Source organism: Heterocephalus glaber, unplaced genomic scaffold, assembly GCF_053883595.1.
Source record: "Heterocephalus glaber isolate CG9 unplaced genomic scaffold, H.glaber_assembly_v1.0 deba00001608, whole genome shotgun sequence".
In the NCBI taxonomy this organism is placed as follows: Eukaryota; Metazoa; Chordata; class Mammalia; order Rodentia; family Bathyergidae; genus Heterocephalus; species Heterocephalus glaber.
The window spans coordinates 39,327,927-39,351,801 of NW_028258379.1; the positions used below are offsets into that span (position 1 = coordinate 39,327,927).

General features: G+C 50.0%; 1 protein-coding gene and 1 long non-coding RNA gene across 11 annotated transcripts in view; one reads left to right on the forward strand and one right to left on the reverse strand.

The window, feature by feature from the left end:
• The window catches only part of Wdr20 (WD repeat domain 20), a 59,652-nt gene extending 35,841 nt beyond the window's left edge, over nucleotides 1–23,811 (forward strand). For 4 of the 10 annotated variants that reach the window (XM_087195608.1, XM_004836928.4, XM_087195609.1 and 1 more), the window contains exons 2-3: nucleotides 4,196–4,378; nucleotides 21,913–23,811. In XM_087195608.1, the coding sequence (XP_087051734.1) occupies nucleotides 22,000–23,190 (1,191 nt within the window). In that variant the 5' untranslated portion in view covers nucleotides 4,196–4,378; nucleotides 21,913–21,999 and the 3' untranslated portion in view covers nucleotides 23,191–23,811. Of the gene's footprint in view, nucleotides 1–4,195; nucleotides 4,379–5,515; nucleotides 5,812–7,439; nucleotides 7,533–21,912 lie in introns of those variants that run through there. The other 6 variants (XM_004836926.4, XM_087195611.1, XM_087195610.1 and 3 more) reach the window with 6 other exon arrangements.
• LOC110345700 (uncharacterized) lies at nucleotides 13,030–21,913 on the reverse strand. The gene is made up of 2 exons (XR_015445182.1): nucleotides 20,741–21,913; nucleotides 13,030–20,646 (listed from the first exon to the last, which is right to left on the reverse strand). It is a non-coding gene; the product is annotated as an uncharacterized LOC110345700 (long non-coding RNA).
• Nucleotides 23,812–23,875: the final 64 nt, after the last annotated feature.

Genomic DNA, 23,875 nt, shown 5'->3' on the forward strand with positions numbered 1-23,875 from the left:
GAGTGAGGCCACCTTTTATTACCTACACTGCTCCCTAATAACATTTAGAATCTGTCTAAAATCATATGGCATGTGTTCTTTTTTATCTATATATATTTTTTTAATTTATTTTTTTATTTTTATTTTTTTTGAGATAGGGTCTCACATTATAGTTCAGGCTGGCCTTGAATTCTCTGTATAGCACAGACTGGCCTCTAATTAGTGGCAGCGATCCTCCTGCCTCAGCCTCTCCACTGTTGGGATTAAAGGCATGCACTACCACACTCGACTTCGACATGCATTCCTCAGAAAAAGTCTGGTATTTTTCTTGCCACATCAAATGTTTCTGGGCACTCAGCAGTGGTTGGTAGCAGGTTCCCATGAGCACAGGTCCACGCCCTGCTGAGGGAGCCTCCGCGCCCCAGCGCCTCCTCCACACTCCTGCTGCTTTCGCAGAGCCCCGGGAAGGGTCAGGGCCTCAGCACCTGCAGACTCCAGGGGTGCTGCAAAGAGAATCCCCTCAGTACTCATGGGCTCTGTGCTCATCAGACTTCATCATGAAAAGGACTCAAAAAGGGTCTTCTAAGAAGAGAGGCAGTGACTGCGCTAGAAACATTTCCTTGTTGATTGAGGCCTTTTTGTCATCAGTTCTGTTTCTCTGGTAGGAATTTATAAACCATCATTTAAAATTTTCAACCAGACTGAGAACCAAACATGAGCTACTGACAAATTATTTGTAATCAGTAACTATGGAAAACTCAAGAACGTGATTATATAATTTAATCTTACCATTGAAAAAATTCAGGAATAATTGTGACATCATTATATCAACAAGTATTGTGTGTCTGACATACTGGCTACTCTCTCTGCTGGAGCTGGATACAAATGTGACCTAATTCTAAAAGTTGGTATGAATTTTTAACAAATTGGCCCTGCTACAAGTTCATGTTTTGGTTTTTTTTTTTTTGGTACTGGGGATCGAACTCCGGACCTTGAGCTTTCGAGGCAGGCATTGGAACCACTGAGCTAAATCCCCGGCTCTACAAGTTCATGTTTATGAGCTCAGATGATTGACAGTAATGAGGATGCAAGGATTTTTATAAAAAAATCTGAAAGCATGAAAAATCCACTAAAGCTAATTTTGTAGAACAATACAGTTGTTAACTGTTTAATGAAGTTCTTTTTTTTTGGTACCGGGCATTGAACTCAGATCCTTGCGCCTGCTCAGCAGGCAGCAAAACCACTGAGCTAAATCCCTGGCCCCAATGAAGTTCTTTTTGAAGGAACTTTATTAGAATTTTGTCTAACTGGTTAACATAAAGCATTCGGAGTCATCTTAAGTATTAAATACTGACCTGGGGAGCCGAGCTGGCTGAGTGAGCCTGGGACGCCGGCAGAGGAGCGGGGACATGGCCTGTGGAGGCCTCAGGGCAGCACAGGGCCGACCCGTCTGTGGACCGGCCCGAGTGCAGCGTGGGTCCTGGATCCCTTCCCTCGAAATGACAGTGGCATCTCCTTCGGAGAGCGACAGGGATTACTGGGGGATGAGTGTCCAGCTCAGGGTGGCCTGGGTGAGAGAGGGCTCAGTGGACCGGAGGTGGGTGGGAGTCGGCTCCTCAGGGACCCTTGGGCCCACTGTACTTTTCTGTCTGAGGGTGCTGTTCCTCACAATAGTGTTGATGGCTCAGCTGTAAAATGTTTTGCTCTATCTGGATTGACACTTTTATAAAATAAAAGAATTACTAGGAGAAATGGGGAAGACATGCAGAATACAAGTGCTCTTTTTTGTCATCAGGGGTACAGGTACAGGACTGCCTGTCAGTCTCGGGGGGGCATCTGAGCTCTGTACTGTGGGCGGAGTGACCCTGACCTGTGAGGGGTCTAGGAGGGAAGACGCTGCTCTGGCCAGTGAACAGGCGCTTCGGGATGGTGATCCGGTCAAGGCGTCAAAATAATTGTAGGCAGGGTGCTTAAAATACTTGCCATCTTTTCGTAAAGTTCCGTACTGGGGCAGGGATGTGATAGGAGCAGACAGAGAGCCGAGGAGAGGACCCTGCCAAATGGGATCTGTGGTAACGATATGTGGGAAGAGTTGCTTTTCCTTCTCTGTTGTGTGCAGTGTTTTGTTCATTTAAATTATATTAGAATTTTTTTGTTAATTTTTGTCTAGCCTTTGGATTGGTTTTTATATTTCAGTGTGTAATCTTAGTTATATCTTTTGAGGGAAAAATTCTGTCGAACTCTGTAAAAAGCCTCGAGAGTTGCATATGCTGACATAGTGATTATGTAATAATTTAATTGCTCGTATTTCTAAGTCGAGTTTTGTTCTCTCGCTGCCAGTTGTTTGTTGTTTTACCTTCAGGGCTGTTTTTACTTTCCCGGTGTCTCCCTTGTGCTGAGATGAGATGCCGTGTGCGTGCTGCTCCTCCTCCTCCCGTGCCAGCCTACTCCCCACCCGCCACCCTTCTGCTCTTTCCTGTAGTTGGGAAGGACGCCTCTGGCTTTGTACTTAGGTTTCATTCTCAAGGCGCTTTGTTTCTGTGCTCTCACGGCTCCGTTCTGTTCCTTGAGTTGGGCAGAGGAGACCCGCCGCTGCTTCTCGGGCTCAGACCCACTCAGGTCTAGACTTTCAGAGGCTCTAGTTTTGAGTTTACGTGGACACGTGGAACCGCAGGCCTTCTTTCTGCTCATATTGTCCTTGAAAGTGAAGCATTAGATTGTCGGGTGTCACAGGTCTCTGCCAGGCAGCAATCTTTAGGGGCTCATGGAGGGTGATGGCGTTGTGACCCCTAGTGGCATGCAGGAGGGCACCCTTCAGGGACAGGGACTGTGGTGCTAGTTGTCTCCACCTGTGGCCCTCAGACACGAGCAGAGCGGATGAGGGCGCAGCAGGCTGCAGGCAGGCAAGGTAGCGCACAGCATTTCTCAGGAAGAAACAATTCTTGAGAAAGGCCGTGGGGCACGCTGGAAAAGCACTCTGAACCCAAGTCAGAAGCCACTCGCTTTAGACTCAGGGGTGCATGCGCTGGGTGCATGTTCTCCCTGTCCACTTTACAGCCACCGCCCTGACCCGTGAGCCGGGAGAACCTCACTCCCACTGCGGGCTCCTGTGGGGAGGAGAGGCGAGGCAGTGTGCCCCAGAGCAGAGGCAGGAGGGCGCCACTCTGAGGGCCAGCAGCAGCTCAGCCTGAGTGGGCGTCGCCATGGCTAAGAGGCGCTCTTTAGACCCAGCCCTGGCTGCCCCAGTTTCCCACAGTGGAGCTGAGCTGGGGCCCGGGCACCTGCATTTCTGAGGTTCCAGGGATGCCACTGCTGGTCTGGAGCCCACATCTTTAGGACCACTGGGCCCCCAGTGGGCATTCAGGTGCTGTAGATGTGTATGACAGCGGACCTGTTATTTTTTCCTTTTTGTGTGTGTAGTAGGGGGGATTGAACCCAGGACATACTCACTGAGCTACATCTCCAGCCCTTTTGTTTCGTTTTTTGGTACCGGGGATCGAACTCGGGACCTTGTGCTTTCAAGGCAGGTGGTGGACCCACGGAGCTAAATCCCCGGCCCCTCTTTACTTTTTATTTTAAGACAGAGTCTAAGTTACCTAGCCTGGGCTCAACTTGGTGATACTCCTGCCTCACCCTCCCAGAGTGCTAGAATTATAGGCATGCGCCACTATTCTGGGGTGAAAGCTGGGCTTTTATGTGGTTACAGTTACTCTGTTAAAAACTGTGGTGGTGGCTAGGTGGGTTGTACATGCTTGTCCTAGCACATGGGAGACTGAGGCAGGAGGATCACAAAGTAGAGACCAGCCTGAGCCATACAGTGAGTCCAAGGCTAGCCTAGACTACATAGCAAGACCTTATCTCAAAAACCACAATAACTTCAAAATTTCTTGAAATGGATTTGAAAAATACTGAATTTAGTATCTCAAAGATTTTTTCCTCTTGAAGCCTTAGGTGTTCTTGTTACATACATTTGAAGAAAAATACATTCCGGAAACAAGTTATGAGTCAATATGTTATGGATAGTCTTAACAGTATCTCTTTGGCTAAGATAAGTGAAAGTACTTTTATAAAATGTTAGATGACTTAACAACTGAAGCAATATTTTCAGTAACTTTGTTTTTAAGATTGAGCATCATACGGAGTGTAAAATAGAGTAACGTAGATTTGTCGCCTCAACGTGCTGTTCACTGTGTGTATTTTTCTCTTTCTCCTCTAGGCTGCTGACTTGAGTAAACCAATAGATAAAAGGATATACAAAGGAACACAGCCTACTTGTCATGACTTCAACCACCTAACAGCCACAGCAGAGAGTGTCTCTCTCCTAGTGGGCTTTTCTGCAGGCCAAGTCCAGCTTATAGACCCAATCAAAAAAGAAACTAGCAAACTATTTAATGAGGAAGTAAGTAGCACCCTGTCTTAGCTGTTAAGAATCCCTTTCCGAGTGTGTACGGGCTTACCCAGGGGAGTGGGCCTTCTTTACACTTCAGGCTAAGCCCATTTGTAAACGTTTTTCAGCTGTCCTCCCTAGTATTATCCAGGCTTAAATGTGGTGAATTAATTTGTGACTTTTTCCTGTTCTCTGTGGGGTAACTGTTTTGTGCATTTTTGTGGGGCATGCTCAGGTTTTCACAGCAGGGGCTTTAAAACTCTTCTGTAATGGAGATAGGCACGGCGCAGTCATTTGGTATGTATCATTTAAAGAAGAAAATGGAGAACTCAGAACCTTGTTCAGGTCACCAGAAAACTCACGCATATTGGAGAACTTAGTGACATTTCAGTTAAAGCTTTTGCATGTTTGCCCCATGGGCGTTTCCCTGAGGGGTGATTCTTTTGCTCTTGAAAAATATTTGCCATAGTATCGCCTTTGACATTTAGAAGTCCTGCACTTAAAAGTGAAGGACACGATGTGGCCTCTGCCCGCCTGTCCGGTGGTTTGCACGGGGTTCAGCATCTTGTCTTTCACTCTGAGCTCTCTGCCGTGCCTGTTCAGGAAGGGGTCAGGACTGTGAGGCTTGGCACATGTGGTAGCTGAGTGGAGTGGAGTCGGGAAGCCCATTGAGCCCTCTACTCCAGGCGTTGCCCTGACGCACGTGATGCCCTTTCGCCTTGCAGTATGGCTCACCTTGCAGAAGGTGCAAATGCGGTAGGCGTGCTGGGCTAGCCCTAGGCTCCAAGCCCTCCTGTTCCTCAGCCCTCAGTGCAAGCGTTCCGTCAGGACGAGCGGCTTTGCATTTTGGCATGGGTTTTTTTTTGTACCGGAGATTGAACTCGGGACCTTGCACTTGCGAGGCAGGCCACACGCCAGAACCACTGAACCAAATCCCCTGCCCTTGGCATGGTTTTGATGGCATTAACTGGAACAGAAACACATTACATGTTACAGATTCTACTTTGTAAGAAATGATTTTGTTTGGGGAAGAATATTCCCCAAATGTGACAGACTGTAGCTAAAATTCTGGTTCTTTTGCAGTCACGGAATGCGCTGTCCACACGTGTCCGTATCCGCCCATGTGCTCCTGCTCGGCCCTGTCAGTAGATCTGTGAAATCTTTTGGAGAAGCTGTCTTTTCTAGAGTACACACAGAACTGGCCATCTGGACTGACAGACTGTAGAGGAAGAGGTGTTTTTTTTGGTACTGGGGATCGAACTTGAGACCTTGCTCTTGTGAGGCAGGCGTCAGGAGGAAGAGTCTTTAACCCCATTTCCCCTTTTTAAAAGCACCTAAGCAGGAAACATATTATCCATAAATTTTATAAACATCTGAGGTAATGATTCCTAAGTAGCTGAAGGGGAGGCACAGAGTCAGCCTTCTCTGCACTGTCAGCAGACTTGGTGAGTTTGGAGTCCTGTAGGTTTGGTTTGTGTTTGGGTAGAGGAAAGTGACAGAGGGGATGGGGCTGGAACCATGTGCCCGGCTGTTGGTAAACAAGATCAGAGGAGTTCTGGCTGGGGATGGCACAGAATGCCACTCAGAGAACAAGAAAGGTTTGTGTCGAGGCTGGGGACGGGTCCCCAAGAGCAGCCAGAAGCAGGCCTGCCCTGGTGCAGCTGCAAGCCTCCATCTCAGGACTGAAGCATGAGTCATCGCGTACTCCCTTCTCATTTATCTGAAGGATGGCTTTCCGCACTGGCAGCACTGTGTAGGTTTCCATACCAGGTTGGTATTTACAGTTGGAGGCTAACATTGGTTGACCTGCACAGAAAGGACATCCTTTGGTTGTGTGGATTCATTTTCGTCAGTCTGGTCAGGACGTCCAAGAGCGAGGGTCACCGGGTTGTGTTCCCCAGGGGCCAGGAGTGGTGTTCAAAGAAGTTATCATGTAGTGCTTTGCACCGGTTTGAGTGTTTGGGTGTCAGAGTGCTTGTGTGTGGGAGGGTGGGCGGTGAGTGCATCAGAGAAGGTAAGTGCGCTCTCTGGGTCACTTAGCAAGGTGGTATGGGTGGGAGGAGAGGTTAGTTCTCAAGCTCCACCTCATTGTCGCCCTAAGCCTCGCCTGCACATGTGGTGGCTGGGCTGGCCTGAGCATCCTAGTATTTTAGGGGTGGACAGGGACAGCAGTGGCACCGGTGCTGTCACACGGTGTGGATCAGACATGAAATTTTTTTTTTAAGTTGGAAGCCAGGAGCTGTAGCGCACACCTGAAGTCCCAGCACTGGGAGGCTGAGGCAGGAGGATCACAAGTTCAAGCCCACCTGGGCAACTCAGCAACTTAGCAAGACCCTGTCTCAAAATGAAAAATGGAAGAAGGCTGGGGATGCAGCTCAGCGAGAAGGCCCTGGTATTCAATCCCTGGTACCAAAATAAAACAAACAAAAAAGTTTAGCTTAGTGGGGGAAGTTCAAGAAGTGCTTTTAGCAGGTGCCATCTGATCTGGGTCTGGAAGGGTATTTATAGGAGCAGGAAAAAGGTAGAGAGGCTTTTACTGCTGGAGGAAACAAGCCAGCACGCGGTGGCACTTACCCATAAAGGGAGGTATGGGAGGCTGAAGCAGTAGGATCTCGAGATTGAGGCCAGCCTGGGCTACATAGTCAGATTCTGTTTTAAAAAACAAAAGCTGAGAGGCTGGGGATTTAGCTCAGTGGTTCCACCACCTGCCTCGCAAGCGCAAGGACCTGGATTCAATCCCCGATACCAAAAAAACCCCAAACGCTCTGGGCTGGGGATGTAGCTCAGTGGCACTGCACCTGCCCCACAAGCGCAAGGTCCTGAGTTTGATCTCAGTTACCCAAAGAAAAAAACAAAAACCAATAAAAGATGAAGGAACCTACCTGGTGTTCAGTGGAGCATCAGGTAACAGCGTGGCCGAATCTCGGGTGCGGTGCTTGGAGTGGAGGAGTAAACGCAGGAGAGGTGAATCAGAACCAGATTGTCCTGCTGAACACTGTGGACCTAACACTGGAGGCTGGGGGGACTTTGGCCTCTTAATCAAGGGAGTGACAGGCTCACATGTGTTTTCTAGAGCTCTTGTCAGCACTTGTGGAAGGTGGATTGGAATGAAGGAAGAGAGAGTGAAGGTAGCAAGAAGAGTGAGGAGGCCCTGGTAACTGTCCAGGTGAGAGCTGAGGGCTTGGCCTAGGGTGCCGCCATTCCCTCCCTCCATTCGGCGAGTCCACCACCACCTACTCAGCCCTGCTCCTGCAGTGGCAGATGTGGCTTGCCCTCCTGTCACCCTCTCAGGGACGGAAGGACACGAGAGGGGAGGTAACAGCGCCACCCACGTGCTGATGCCCGTAATGGCAGCACCGCTGTCTGGGAGGGGAAGCAGGCTGAGCTGCCCAGCGGGGTGCTGACTGCGGACAGGGCCGAGGGCTCCAGGCCAGAGACAAGTGGGAGGGGGTGTCCAGCCAGTGCGGGCAGTGGCTACTGAAACTTCTGTTATGGGGAAGAAACAGACATTGACAGAGGTGGCTGCCCCACTGATGGAGTCTTAGCTGCTCGTGCCTTTCACCCCAGCGGCTACCCCAGAGTCCCGTAGCCCCTGCCTTGGTTCCACACCAATCATGCATTCAGAGCTGTCTCTGTGGCTCGTTTGCTGGTTAGCTCTGAACAAATGATTTAACCTACTTGAACTTTCCACTTGCTCCCCACCTTATGGCCCCGCCCAGGGATTCCGTCTTCCTTCAGCGAAGAGGGGCTGGAGGACAGTGGCCTGTCTCTTAGAGCTGCTGCCACCTTGCTTGTGGGGGACTAGAACACCCCACATTTGACCTAGGTCTGGCGGCGGCATCAGGTGCTGTGCTGCTGGCATCAGGTACAGGTGTAGGACAGAAGCTGTGCATGACCATGACTTGAATGGAATCGCAATCACCTGGAAGACAGACTTAAAAAAATTAAACAAGCATGGGCCAAATTAAATAAGCACCAGTCAAATACAATTAGTAAAATTGCAGTGAGTGCGGCTGGGAGAGGTAGAAAGCAGTTAAGATCAGGAGGGTAGCTTTTATTTTATTAATTTTTTCTGGTACCAGGGATTGAACTCAGGGCCTTGTGCTTGTGAGGCAGGTGCATTGCCACTGAGCTAAATCCCCAGCCCTTTATTTATTTACTGAAACATGGTTTTAATAGGACATGGATATACAAGTTCAGTGGTTTTGTTGCATTGTTAGAAAATTATAAAAAACTGTACTATAGGGCCCGGGGATTTAGCTCAGTGGTTTCACCATCTGCTGAGCAAGCACAAGGACCCGAGTTCGATCCCCAGGACCAAAACAAAAACCAAAAACTGTACTATGAAAAATACAAAAAATAATGTTATTTGTTTTGCAGTCAGTATGTCATCTTTTACCATTATGGCTTTAAATTTTCATTTTACCCAACATGTTTCAAAGAATAATTTATTACATGCCTTAATGAAACACTTTTTTTTTTTTTTTTGAGACAAAGTCTCACTATGTAGTTCAGACTGCCCTTGAACTCAATATGTAGCCCAGCCTGGGCTGGAACTCCCCGCAATCCTCCTTCCTCAGCCTCCTGAGTGCTGGGATACCAGGCATGTGAAACATTTAAAATATTTACAAATTCAAAATAGATGTTTCATAACCGAATAACATTCTACCTGAGAATTCATTATACTCTTGCCATTTGGTTCTTTTTTGTCCAAGTTGTTAAGGTGCCTGAGGGTCCACATGTAATCTGTATCATCTACTGTATCAACTATATTTAATTTCTTAGTATTGGCTAAGCATTAACCTGTATTAAATTGTTATAAAATTTATAGATGAAGAACCAATATTAAATCCACATTTGTTTTGAATATAGCAACTTAACAAATTGCTATAACTATAGTATTCAAATAAGGAGTAAAAATTTACAGTAACATTATTTTCCTGAGTCAAGTATAACACCTTTTAAAAAATCATCAAGCATTGAGAAGGCCAGTTCATAAAGCAAGCAGCAATGATCATGGAAATGTGCAGTATACAGAATGAAAACAGTAGGGCCAGGGATTTACCGCAGTAGCAACATGCCTGCCTGGCAAGCGCAAGGTCCTGAGTTCAATTGCTGGTACTAGAAAAAACAAAAAAAACCCCAATAATTTCAAAATTCTATGTGAAGGAAAAAGCATACACTGAATACACAAAATCCTATTGTTTATCTTTGGCAGACTAAAAAAGAAAATTGCCTTGAAACAAATTGTCTTAGAAAAAATTTCTTTAGAAGTTAATGTTAAAATAGACATAAATGTGTAATGCTATGTAATAATATATAGAAAACTTCCCCAGCTAATGGCCAAATGACAAAGATAAAATGGGCAATCTTGTAGGTCAGAGGTGGTTTTGTTACACTTGTATTACATGCCAACTATTAGAAGTAACGCTCAATTTTAAGAAATGCTATATGTGGTCAAGTATTACATTCTTAAAATAATCCTTAGTGCTAAACTGGTTGTGGTAGAGAGAAATTTAAAACAAGTGCCTTAAAAATTATATTTAAACTGTGGAGACAACTAGCTTTTAGCATAAGATAGTAACTTTTTCAAAGCAGATATTTATAGTCGCAGTTAAAGCAAAAGATGTAACATTTACATACCCACAAACTGATGGGATGGTAAAATACATTTTACAACAGAATCAAATATATACCAAAAATGACTTTCAAATGCCCAAGTCAAAATGATCTGTGTGATTTTATGCCACACCAAATTTGGAAAAGACAGGGAAGACCTGGTTCCTAGATGTTAACCCAGTGGTGGCACACATTTTTAATCCCAGGAGGCTGAGGCAGGAGGATCGCTGGGAGTTTAAGGCCAGCTTGAACTACATATTGAGACCCCATCCCAAACAAAACCGAATGCAAACCCACAGTAGAACAAGGTGGAGTTTCATCCTGGCTCGCAGGCCTGCACGGGCACATAGGTACATTCCCCAGTTTAGAGGTACAGCACAGGGCATGAGGAAGGGACTGCACTCCTAGTGAATGCAGACCTCTCCCCCCGTTTCTGGCACTGGGACCCGAGGTGGGACCCTGTGTGAGGGCAGTCACTCAGGCCAGTGCCTCCAGAGTCCTGATTCTTCCAGGAGACAAGAGTGTGAGGAAATGGAGTTCCTAACGGGTCTGCTGGGATAGCAATGGAGGCGGGGAAGCAACATGACCTATGTTTGCCCCAGAAGTTCTGGAGTCAGTGCTGAGGGGGACGAGGGCCTCTGCTTGGGCAGCTCTGCTGTCCCCAGACCCTCCCAGTGTGGCGCCGGAGTCACCCCGAGGGCCCCAGCTCAGGTCATGGGAGCAGACTCACTGCCCGAGGGAGTTCAAGTGTCACGTCTCTGTGTGAGGAATCACATCTGTCCCGGGAAGCGCAGCCCTGTGTGGGCTGGGGTGCCACAGGAGTGGTGCAGAGCACAGGAGCCTAGCTTCTCTCTGTGTGCATTTCGGCCACCGGTGCCTTTTATTTTGAGCAGCTCTTAAGACAGCTGATGCCTTTTCCATACGGTCCAGCTGTCTGTTTGGGGTCTTTGTTGTTGCCGTCAGTTCTCTGCTTACACTATCCTGCTGAGTGTTAGAAAAGCAGTAGGTGACTCACATCAGCCAAAATCACCTTTCTCCTCTATACTGTTAAGATCAGTCACGGCTCCTCAGCAGTTGATCTGGGGCTCTTGTGAAGAACGTCTTGGCTGCTTTAGGATTTTTGCCTCTTCAGTTCTGTCCTCTGATGGGAGGGGTCAGGGTCAGGGTCTCACTGAGTGCTTGGCTTTCTCTGGAAGGACTGTGACATTCCCCGGTGCAGTGCCCTGCCATTTGGAGAAGCCACACTGGCTGGCTCGTCATCGAGGGCCCTTTCTCTCCCTGATGGGGAGCTCAGATGACTCACTGGAGTCGCAGGTGCCCTTAGAAAGGCCCCATGTCTCCTGGATCCTGGCTGACCATGGGGAAGGGACAGATGGCTGCTCATTAGCCCGTTTATCCTTCTTGGTTTTGTTCTCCAAGTCTTGGGGTTGGACACCTCGAAGAGCAGTCCCACCATTCTCGAGGTGAGCAGTGAGTCCTGGCCCTGGCCAGGTAGCTTCTCCTGGACTTGGAGACTCACTGAGATGCACAGTGCGCCCGGAGCCCTGTGCTGGGTGAGGGCTTGTGTGACAGTCAGGAGGCAGTGCCCCTGCAGTGTTAACACGTACAAGGAAAGCGTGAAACAAAACCAGCAAGCGTGAAACATCTCATTTGCATAATAGCTCTGAAAGCTGCATCTGGGAGTCCTTGTTAGGTCCTTGCCACCCATCTGATTGCAGATGCTTTGCAGAAGCAGCTCGGGAAGTTCAGCAAGTGGTAAAACAGTGTAGCACCCTTCGCTGTCTGAGTGTCTTAGGTCACCCACTTTGTGAGGCTCTGTCCTCCTCAACCCTCTGCAGACATTTGGATTCCCACTGCAGTACAACCAGCGAGCCAGGGAACCCTGAGGAGGCTTGTCACTGCCAGCTGCTCCAGCTTGAAAGGCATCGGCATGGGAAGGTGTTTACAGTTTTGAAGGCTTGGGGAATAAGTGCACTGAACATCCAGAGGAGCCTAGGCCGATTACCATCACAGTTACAGAGAACTCAGAAGGGAGAGAGGGAGCAGAATTTTGGTGTGTACGTATATATTTTAACCTGTGTTCTTGTTTTTTTAGACGTGGTTGTGTGCTTGCACACCTGGCTAAACTTCTACTTTTGAGGTAAAATTTAGAATCTTTCAACAGGTCTGTACAGGTTAGCAGCACTAACAGAAATCAAAGGATAGTAATAGACCTTCTCCACAAGTTGAGGGGAAGTGCTAATGACCAGAGATTGCTACCTAAGGTGAGTGTGTCTCATGTACAATAACAACATGCTTACTTGGTCAAAGCAAATCGAAGCAGGCCAGGTTGTAATGTCAGGAGTGAATGACTTAAGGGTGTTTTCGTTCAGTGGTATTGAATACAGACAGCAGAAATCCCAGAAGTTTTACTGACTGTTTCATATATTCAAGGTCCAGACACAGAACATGTTGTGCAAGAGAGCACCCACTGGTTACTGCATACGCATTAGCTCACGTACCTTTCAGCCTGAGATGTATATATATATCACCAGTCAAGGTATGTAGGGTGTCAAGTATAGCACCCTAACATAATGCTGTTTACTTAGCCAGAGCTCCAGGTCAGCTTTAAGCACAGTTAGGAAGTTGTCATTTAAGAGATCTTGCCACAGATGGACACTTAAACGTTGACTCCTAAAACATGGTTTCCTAGGCAATCAAAAGCCTAACAGAAAACACAAGAAATTGTCTCATGGTGTGGGGGGGGGGGAGAAAAGGAATTAAGATGTGTATGTACAAGTGCCAGCTCCCTACAAAGAATGTAAACATATATACACAGATGTACTAATAAATGCCAGTGTAGCGGTGCACACCTGTAATCCCGGCACTCAGGAGGCTGAGGCAGGAGAATTGCTGTGAGTACAAGGCCAGCCTGAACTGCATAGTGAAACCCTGTCTCAATCAATAGGAAAAAACAGAAAAAGTAAAAAACCAAAACAAAAAGGGCTGGGGATGTAGTGCAGCGCAAAAAGGCTCTGGGTTCAATCACCAGTATTGTGTAAATAAATAAATCCTTTTTTTTTTTTTTTTTTTTTTTTTAAAGAGGTGGTGGTGGTGGTATTGGGGATTAAACCTAGGGCCTTCACACTGAGCTACATCCTAAGACCTTTTAAAATTTCTTTTTAAGAAAGGCTCTCACTAAATTGCTAATTTCCCCAGGCTGGGCTCAAGTTTTAGATCTTCTTGCCTGGTTCAGCCTCCCATAGTGCAGGGATTATGAATGTGTGCCACTATACCTTGCACAAAATCTTTATTTTTAATCCAGTTTCCGTAAATGCTATTTATTAAGGGTAGGTCATTATTTCACAAAAGCCTCATTGCTTTGGACATAGAAAATTAGATTTTAGTTTCATATCAGTGTACTGAATTCTGATTTTAGGAAACCCTTTAGATAATTTTTAATTAAAGCCAATTTAATCACTTTACAAGAATTTTTATAACATTTGATCCTACAACCCTTTGTGACTTGGTTGGATGTTTTACAACCTGGAACTATGTGTAGTCATTTGGACAGAAATGCTACTTTATCATGCAAATCTTTTCTCATCCCAAACATCTTATTCTTTTTTTAACCAAAAAAATATACCCCTCTAACTTTTTTTATATTTTCTTCTCTCCTAGTTACTTGGTTTCCTTTTACCCTTAGCAGCTTTTTATTTTATTTTATTTTTGGTACTAGGGATTGAACTGGGGACCTTGGGCTTACGAGGTAGGCGGCGGAACCACTGAGCTAAATCCCTGGCCCCAGCAGCTTTTTAAATTTACAGTTTGGAATATCCTTATAAAATTACTTTTTTTTTTTTTTTTTGGTACCAGGATCAAACTTGGGTCCTTGTGCTTGCTCAGCAGGTGCCGAAACCACTGAGCTAAATCCCCGGCCTATAAAATTACTTTCATCAACCTTTTTTTTTGGTACTGGGGATCAAACTCAGGACTTTGCGCTTTCGAGGCAGGTGGCAGAACCACTGAGCTAAATCCCCAGCCCAGTCAACCTTATTTTTAATTGAAAACCCAGGAAGAAAGTAGTCTTAAACTGCATTTTTATCTACCAATAATTTTTAAAAACATATTTATATACTCAGATATATTTATAGTTTTTAAGAAGCCAAGAGTACTTGAATTTATATTTAACATTTGATGCTTTAACATTTTAACTTACAGATTCCAGTGTTTCATTCTAAACATTTGTGTAATGTGTATTAACTTACCCATTTTAGTTGTTAATGTAATTTTGATTCCATGGGCCAGGCAGTACCTACCACAGGGGACTCCTGGACTGTTGTAGGCTTGTGGCTGTGAGTGAGTTGCCAGTGGAAACGCCAGGCTGTCGCCCTTTGAGCTTGTCCCAAGTGGCCCCATTGGGTGGCGAGAGCCCGGAGGCAGAGACGGGAGAGCAGCGGCTTTGCCCGCTGTGGAGGACACAGCGCTCGGTTCAGGCCAGCTGCGTGTTAGCCAAGGGAGTTTTGTCCCTCGGGCCCAGGGCCCCACCCCACCTAGGAGACTTTCTCCCTTTTTCTGTGTCCAAGTGAGTTTGTTAACACTTAAATAACTGCTTACCCAATTTTTCTGTAAAACGGGAAAAAAATGAGAAACAGAAGCCCCTCTTTAACTTACAGTGCAATCTAAGAATTATATGTGTACAAAACCAAAAGAAAGGAAAATTAAGAGTGGGATGAGCTAGGACAACCCATTCAGGACCCCTCCTATCTCTCAGGAGCTATTCCTATTCCCAATACATTTTCCCACTCTTAACCTCCATTGTTCCTTAGAATTCATTCCTGGACTTCGGGGAACAGGAACTCCACATGTCTGACATCTAGCATGTTGGGGTTACAGGTGTCCCCATGTCATTTTGGAGGTCCCACCTAGACAGTTGGAAGAGAAGTTGCCAGGCTCCATGTAATCATGCAGATGATGGAGCCCATGGCAGTGTGCCAGACTCCTTTTACCAGGATCCACCAGACCGGCCATGCAGAGGGAGGTCTTCCCTGCTAAACTACATGACTGCTCTGTGAGCTCATTAGATTAGCTCTCTGGAGACAGCCTCTGACCCCTCTCCAGATGGGATGAGCTCAAACAGAAAGAAAGAAGTGAAGGCATTGTAGTGCCCTAGAGGAAGTTACTTTCAGGAACTGAATTAAGTTTTCAGTGGGATTGTGGTTGCCAGTCATCCGATTTCTTTTATCTTTACCAAGTCAGTTATTATAAACACAGACTAAGGGACCAAAAAACATATAAAACACATCAAACAGTTACATTAAATCAGAGTGCACTTTCAGGTACCTTGGTTAGAATTCTCCCTAGGGCGTATGGTCAGCAGCAGCCCCACCCTGCTCATTGTTTGACATGGGCTCTGCCTCAGCCTCCCAGTGCTGGGATCACAGGTGCACGCAGCCACACCCACATGGTTTTCATTCTTAGGAAAATCTTAATGGGTTTTTTCCTAACATTGTGGCTTCTTTGACTACTACTTTATTTGATCCCTGCTAGTTAATACCGCAAAGTTAAACAAAACCCAGAACCTGTAGGTGCCAGCAGGGGCGAGGGAAAGGAGGAAGGGGAGAAAAGGAAGCCAGACTCGAGAGCCAGGGAGCCGGGGCGGGGCGCAGGAGAGGCAGCCACCAGGGACTAGCCTGCGAGGCACCAGGCAGGCAGGAGGGCTGAAGCTTCGGTGAGTGGGTCCCGATGGAAGCCCTCGAGCCCCCGCCTGCCCCACCAGTCAGGTGTGCAGCTGACTAGAGTTGGGGCTCTGGAGGAAGCCTGCAGCTGGCCTCACTCGAGGGGACGCTGCACACAGGAGGCCACATGTGGGTCAGTTTCAGGCTCAGAGTTGTTAGAGGAAACACTGGGCAGACACAGCAGCAGAGGCGGCTGCCCCGACGAGAGTCCCATTAGCTCCTGCCTCAGTTGCACACCTGGACTCCGGACTCTGTCCGTGGGAGTTCAAATCCAGCTCCTGCTCGTTTGCTCTTTTTTTTTGGTACGGGGGATCGAACTCGGGTCCTTGCGCTTGCGCAGCCAGTGGTGAAACCACTGAGCTAAATCCCCGGCCCTTGTTTCCTCTTTGATGTGAGCAAGTGTCTTAACCCCTTCACAGTTCTGCTTGCTCCCTGACCCCTGGGAACTGAGAGGGCCAAGGGAAGGGAGGGCTGGCCGGGGCACTGGCCCGAAGGGCCTGCTGGATGGGAGCTGTGGGCCCAGGGAGTAGAGCAGGAACACAGACTGGCTCCCAAGTTAGCGATCCTGCAGCAGTAGGGAGTGAACTCAGGGCTTTTTGCCCTGGCTGCAGCCCAGTCCTTCTTTCCTTCCTTCCTCACTTATATTTGAGATGAGGCCCAGCAGCGCCTCTTCGAGCCTGGCCCATCAGCTCAGGTCCTTTCTAGCTCCCCAGGGCTGAGCCCTCAGCTCCTGAGTCGAGCTCTGTGTGGGTTGGCAGCTCTGTCTGTGGGAGCTCGGTACTTACACTCTGGGAAGTGTCTGCCGGGCCTCGGACACGGAGCCGCCTCGCTCATCAGGCTGCTCTATAGGAAGCACCACGGGGCTAGAAGTTTGCTTTCTGTATGACTGGGTGGCTACGGGCGGGGAGGAGGACTCACACAGGGTGTTTTCCACACGATGTCCACCACCTGTCACAGAGTGCTCGCTTCATGGGACTTTCAGGTTGTCCTTTGAATGTGGTAAAGTGTGAAATCTCAGAGGACTTGTCGTCTTGTCTTGTCCTTGCTGACAGGTGATGAGACCTTCAGCTCCAGTCTCGCTGAAGGGCAGGAGGGAGGAGAGGGCTGGCTGGGCCAGGAGAGAGGGGAAGATCGCTGTGAATTCTGCTGCTTTGGGTTTTGTTGCTTTTTTTTTTTTTTTTTTTGGTACTGGGGATTGAACTCGGGACCTTGCGCTTGTGAGGCAGGTGGTGGAACCACTGAGCTAAATCCCCGGCCCTTTTGTTGCCTTTTTTAAACAAAGGAAATGAGTACCCAGTGATCTACTCCTTAAAGTTTTAACATTGGCAAAAATGATGCTGGATCCTTTCTTACATGGCTCTGAAATGCCCTTCCCTGATACTTCCTGGGAGAGGCGGTGGCCCTCAGACTCTGCAAGATTGAAGCCTCCAGTTGCCATTTTTGCCTGTGGTCACGTTAAGGCCTTTCCAGCAGCTGCCGTGGTTTTTCAGCCATTTGCTTTAGTATTTCTGTTGTAATTTAGCATCCGCACTGTCAAATGCATCTCCATGCCCCTCTCACCAAAGAAGTCTTTCCTGCTTGTTGTGTTGATAGAAGCAAGGAAAGCAAAGTGAAGTTCTTCAGGAAGCTTTGGTCCAAACTGGGCCTATGTATAGCTGTGGCACTTCCTGTGCTTTATCTTCCTGTTTCCTTCTAACAAGCGTGGTGCCTGCAGGGTGTCTTGTCTGCTGGTCCTGTCGAGTATGGTGTTCTCATTGACTCGGGGGTTTTCTTTCCATCCACATCTGAACCAGGTCCATTTATTTGCCTTCCAGAAGCAGGAAGCAAGGAGGCTTTGGCTGAGGACTTGGGGGAGACCGGTGCCGGAGGGCCAGCTCCCCACCTGAGAACGGCCCGGGAGGAGGCATCTTGGCACAGCAGAAATGTCCTGTGGACATTGTGTTGTGGTTTAAGGCTCTTTATGTTTAGTTGGGTTTGTTGCTTGCTTTTACGGAAGTGGTTATTGAGATGGGTTCTGGGCACTTGGGCAGGTGCCTGGCCGCACCAGTCAGTGACAGCCTCTGCCTTGCTGCATCCTGAGGGGCTGCAGTGGGCTCCCCAGGCCCTCCACTCCCTCCAGCCTCCTCCCCTCCTTCCCCTCAGGACTTCCGTGTGCTCACTCGCCTCGCCTGTGCATGCCGCCTGACCCACCCTCAGCCTGGTGCTGTACCCTCTCCGAGGCAGCTCTGTTCCCCTTGCCCTCTGCCTCAGGGCTGCCCACAAAACCGCTCTGGACACCTTGCGCCTGCAGGAGTGGAGGCTCACTTGCCCGCGCAGCGCCGCTGCTTCTGCCTCCTCTCCCTCCAGCCACTGCCGAACTGAACCGACCTCTGATTTCCGCCTTCCTCACTGCGCCTTCTTCTGTGGAGAGCTCAGGGGCCCTAGAGCTGGGTCTTGGGGTTCGTGGCTGCCTCACTTGCTTTCCTGGTTGTTTTCCTTGGCTGCAGAGCGGCCTTCCTGGCTGCCTCCTGGGCAGAACCTGGGGTTTTACACACTGCTGTGCCTCCCCTCCCCTGCTGCCGCCGCCCCACCACAGCCACACAGTGGGCCAACTCTGTTCATGGCCCGGAATGTTGTCTTAGCTCCCTAACCAGTCCCTCGCCCGTTCCGTCCCTACTGCTAGGGCATCTCTCCCGCTACTTCTCTGTTCAGAAGCCTTTGGCACCAGTCGGGCGTGGTGACACAGGCTGGTGATCCCAGAACTCTTCGACACTGAGGCAGAAGGACTGCAAGTTTGAGCCCAGCCTGGGCAACTTAGCAAGACTCAAAATTTAAAACATGAAGGGCTAGAGATACAGCTCAGTGCAAGGGTTGACCCCACTACTTTGCAAGATAGAAAAGGAAACAAAAAGAGGCCCTTGGTGCCTCACTGTCTGTTGCACTGCCAGTAGACAGACGGAGTGAGCGCAGATGCACTCGGGAGAGGATACATTTGATTGTATGCAGTGTGTGCATCACCACCTCAGCAAGCAGCTGCGTGGAGGTGTTGGGGAGTGGGCCGGCCCTCTTTGTCCACGCACAGGCCTCAGGGCCAGCCTGTGTTTCACATGCAGTCCATCTCAGGCATGCAGGACTTCAGGCCCTGTGTCGTGTCCCAACCCCCGTGGCCTCTCCCCTCACATCCACCCGCCTCTGTCTGCCAGAGCCTCGAGGGACAGGCATGGAGCCCAGGGCTGCTTGGCAGGTGCTGTCCCGCTGCTGAGCTGCATCCCCAGCCGAGAGGGCTCGGGTTTGACCGAGGTCTTCACAGCACCCTTCCGGACAGAGGTCACATCTGACAGGAGGTCCTGTTGCTTAGCACTGGGCGCTAAGGGGAGCCCTTTTTTTAACTAGACATTTTCAGGCACAAAAATATAGCCTATGCTGCAGACTTGGTTGTAATTGAATAGCAAGTTCCAGGTATTTCTGTGTCTTGGTTTGAAGGACAGGCCCTGGCCCTGAGCCTGTCCTCTCTGCGGAAACCCATCCCCAGATGCGTCTGTCTCGGCTGCTGTCTGGCCCTTGTCTCCATGTGGCTGTTCCCGCTGGAAAGAAGCCCTTTCTCAGCCTCCTGGCGGCAGCTTCCTCCCCCAGCACACACACGGGTTTCCTGCTTCGGGAACAGAGCTGTTGTTGGTGCCAGGGCCCAGTGCCTGGCGTGTCACAGGCAAGCCAGCCCGGGCGAATGAATGGGATGCTGGGCAGCCTCTGAAGCCTCACCGGCTGCTCTCCTCCTGGGTCTCGGGCAGTAGCACCACCTTCCCCAGGAGAAGCAGGCTGCCATCTGGCCAGAGGGAACAGGAGCGGTTCCAGGGAGGTGGCTGGCACTGTCTTAAGGAGTGACCCAGCTGTCTGCCAGGGCATGGAGCCTGCAGCCGAGCTCCCCAGACCTGTGAGCTCTGCCCTGGCTTGAGGTTGCTGGCTTTTACCTGCATGTCGCCCAGGGGCAGTCTTCACAGTAAACTCCTGCTTAGCCTTGCAGCTGCACGAGGGGGCCCGTACTATGGAGGAGGGGAGTGGAGGTGAGTGCGCAGCGTGAGCAGGGAGGGGACGGGCTGACTTCCCCAGTGCTGCTGACGGTGTGGGAGGACAGTGAATTACGGGGGCGCCACCTGCTCGCCTCAGCCCAGACCCACCTACAGGGCAGTCCGGAGAGTCAGAGGGCGAGTGTGGAGCAGCCGGCCGTGCCCAGCACCCAGAGCTTGTGCTCAGATGGGCGTTGCACTGCCGGCTGCCCTGTGCCTGGTGCCTGAGACCTGTTCTGTTCCCCTGAGTGGGGCAGGCAGGTGTGAAACCGTCTCCACCAGCACGGCTCAGGGTCTTGCGCCCTGGTCTGCAGTCACTCGCACAGCGGCCCCGGACAGCGCGCTGGAGGCTGACAGACGGCCCAGCAGTGCTGCAGTAAGCAGCGCAGGCTCTGCCCGGTGCCCGCCATGCTGCTCTTCCATTGGGAAGGAAGCTTTTTATTTTTATTTATTTATTTTTTGGTACCGGGGATTGAACTTGGGACTTTGTGCTTGCAAGGCAGACAGCGGAACCACTGAGCTAAATCCCTGGCCAGGGAAGCTTTTTTAGCGTACCCATGTCGTCACAGTGACAACTACTTCACTGAAACACTCTGCACATCTCACCATGGCAGAGGAACATGGTTTTGACTTGACAGGATTTGTTTTTGAGTCTGAATGGAATTTATTGTTTTGCGCTTTTTTTAAAGGTGCAAAATAAAATTCACTTCTAGCCATACTGCTGGGAGTTTTTATGTCCTTAACATTTTCTGCACTCAGTAGAGTAACAGGGAAGGGATCTTGGAAACTTGGGTCTTGGTTGGTTCTGCTGAGTGAGAGGTACAAGGCCAGGGGCAGCAGCTGCTCTTCAGCCACCCGAGAGGCCTGGCGGGAGATCGGGGACCCCCTGCGACACGGCCACCTGGCAGGGTGCGACAGCTGAGTGCATGCTGCCAAGAGCTCTCATGGGGACCGGGCTCCCCACCTCCCCAGAGCCCGACCCAGCCCTGCTGTACCTGTGGGCTGCTCCCTGTGAGGCCTCCCGGGAACCCTGGCAGGCGGTGCTGCATTGTGCTGGCTGGCGCCTTCTGTAGGTAGGTCAGTGGGAGCAGAGGAAGAGGCAGCAGGTGGCAGTGTTGGCTGTGTCCCCAAGGGCGGTGCCTGTGAATGTAAGAGCCCGGACCTGCCCTTCTGTGGCAGTAAGCAGTGGTCCCTGCCGCAGTGACCTTCTCCTGACTCACACAGCCCGAGCCCTGGGTGCGTCTTCCCCGTCTGGGGCCATTTGTTTCCTACCTGCTTTCTGAGCTCCCAGATTCATGCACGGAGCTTACTTGGCTCATTAGTTTCTTCTCCCTCCTGTAACAAGTCAGCCACCTCCTTTGTGTGAAGAAGCACACGTAGCAGACACTGGCCTCAGACAGCTTGGCGGCGTCCCCTTCAGTGTGTCCTGGGGGCTGTTTGGGTGAAGCCGGGACGGTATGTGGCAGCGTTGGTAGGGGAGTTCCCGGGCAGGGACTCGGTGCTGGCGAGTCCTGGTGAAGGTCCGAGACCAGGCAGCACAGACAGGGATCAGCCTGGCGGAGGCCGCTGTGCCTGGTCCCTCCCGCCACAGGGCACGGGTGGTTCCCCCTTCCTGACCAGATACTGCCGCAGGCCTGTGAGGGCAGCAGCCAGGGTGGGGCCAGGAGTGAGGCACAGCGACAGCGGGCTAATCAGCCACCCAGGCCTGGAAGAAATCCATGCAGAGGTGCATGAGGCCAGTGCAGCCGAGCGGGGCGCCTCAGTGAGCCCCACCAGCCCTGTACGTGGCAGGCAGAGGCTGCAGAGTTGCCTTCCGCCCTGGAGCAGCCAGAGCAGTGCAGGACCCATAGTGACAGCACAGAGAGAAAGCCGGCAGAGCTGCAGCGCCCGCAGGTTGGGGTGCTCCTCTGTAGAAAGGCGCCAGGGCACCCGGCACCCAGCGTGATGCTTGGCGCAGAGGAGGAGGCCCACGGTGATGGCCGGTGGCTCGGCCCCCGGCCGCAGCTCTAGAATGCAGTTGTGCAGGGCCAGACTCCTGGCTGCCTGGCCACCCAGGACGCAGATGGCTGCCTGGGTGGACGTCCCCTGAGGCCGGCAGTGTTCTTGCTGGCAGAGAAGAGCCTTCCACTGCTCCCTTGTGATAACCTCTTCTCCTTTGTCTTCACAGAGACTAATAGACAAGGCACGCGTAACCTGTGTCAAATGGGTGCCCGGCTCGGAAAGCCTTTTCCTAGTAGCCCATTCGAGTGGGAACATGTACTTGTATAATGTGGAGCACACTTGTGGCACCACAGCCCCCCACTACCAGCTCCTGAAGCAGGGAGAGAGCTTTGCCGTGCACACTTGCAAGAGCAAATCCACGAGGAACCCTCTCCTTAAGTGGACGGTGGGCGAGGGGGCCCTCAACGAGTTTGCTTTCTCCCCAGATGGCAAGTTCTTGGCGTGCGTGAGCCAGGACGGGTTTCTGCGGGTGTTCAACTTCGACTCCGTGGAGCTCCATGGTACGATGAAAAGCTACTTTGGGGGCTTGCTGTGTGTGTGCTGGAGCCCGGACGGCAAGTACATTGTGACGGGCGGGGAGGACGACTTGGTGACAGTCTGGTCTTTCGTGGACTGCCGAGTGATAGCGAGAGGCCACGGGCACAAGTCCTGGGTCAGCGTTGTGGCGTTCGATCCCTACACCACTAGCGTAGAAGAGAGCGACCCCATGGAGTTTAGCGGCAGTGACGAGGACTTCCAGGACCTTCTTCATTTTGGCAGAGATCGAGCCAATAGCACGCAGTCGCGGCTGTCCAAGCGGAACTCTACTGACAGCCGCCCCGTCAGTGTCACCTATCGGTTTGGCTCGGTGGGCCAGGACACACAGCTGTGCTTGTGGGACCTTACGGAAGACATCCTTTTCCCCCACCAGCCACTCTCGAGAGCAAGGACACACACCAACGTCATGAATGCCACAAGTCCCCCTGCCGGGAGCAACGGGAACAGCGTCACAACGCCCGGGAACTCTGTGCCCCCACCGCTGCCGCGGTCCAACAGCCTCCCTCATGCGGCTGTCTCGAACGCTGGCAGCAAAAGCAGTGTCATGGACGGGGCCATCGCATCCGGGGTCAGCAAGTTCGCCACCCTCTCGCTGCACGACCGGAAGGAGAGGCACCACGAGAAAGACCACAAGCGGAACCACAGCATGGGGCACATTTCCAGCAAGAGCAGTGACAAACTGAACCTCGTTACCAAAACCAAAACAGACTCGGCCAAAACTCTAGGGACGCCCCTGTGTCCCCGGATGGAAGACGTTCCCTTGTTAGAGCCACTGATCTGTAAAAAGATAGCACACGAAAGACTGACCGTGTTAATTTTTCTTGAAGACTGTATAGTCACTGCTTGTCAGGAGGGATTTATTTGCACATGGGGAAGGCCTGGTAAAGTGGTAAGTTTTAACCCTTAATGCTGCACCAGATCTAGAACTTGAATAGGTAGTGATTTCTTTTCTTGCGGGAGGGGCGGGGTGTACAATGAATGTGAATGACACTTCTTACTCTTAATGTAAATCTAAATGCATCAGAGCCATAATTTTGGATACTGCATGCCATGTAATTCCGAGTCATTTGATAATTCACCTTAGAGCATTTAAAACTATATAATCAAACTAATTGCCAGCCGAGTCCGTCACCCTCCAGGGAGCCCGTAGAGCCCTGGGTAGCGATCCTGCAGTTTAGGGAATCATGACCATGGGGAGCAATGACTTCAAACGCTGAACTTAAATTGATGCTTTAACTGGAATATTTTTCTTAACCACTCAACTAGAATATTGTACACCAGATCAGAGAGTGTGTTCAGTACAGATGGCCATTAATTGTCATTTATAGTCCAATTTTGTATCTTAATCATAAAATGTTTAGGAATCTATGAAATTTAACTTTAGGAACAAAGCGTCGGGCAGGGTTGATGATATTATTTTTACATTGTTCTGGCAATCCACAGAAAGAGAAGAGCCTTAATTTTTAAAACCCATTTTAGTCATTTTATGACAATTAAAATTGTTTAATAAACATCTTTTTCCAAAGAAGCAGTCTGCAGGACTCTGATTGAGACTCTGTGCACAGAACCGTTCATGTGACCAGAGCTGGCCG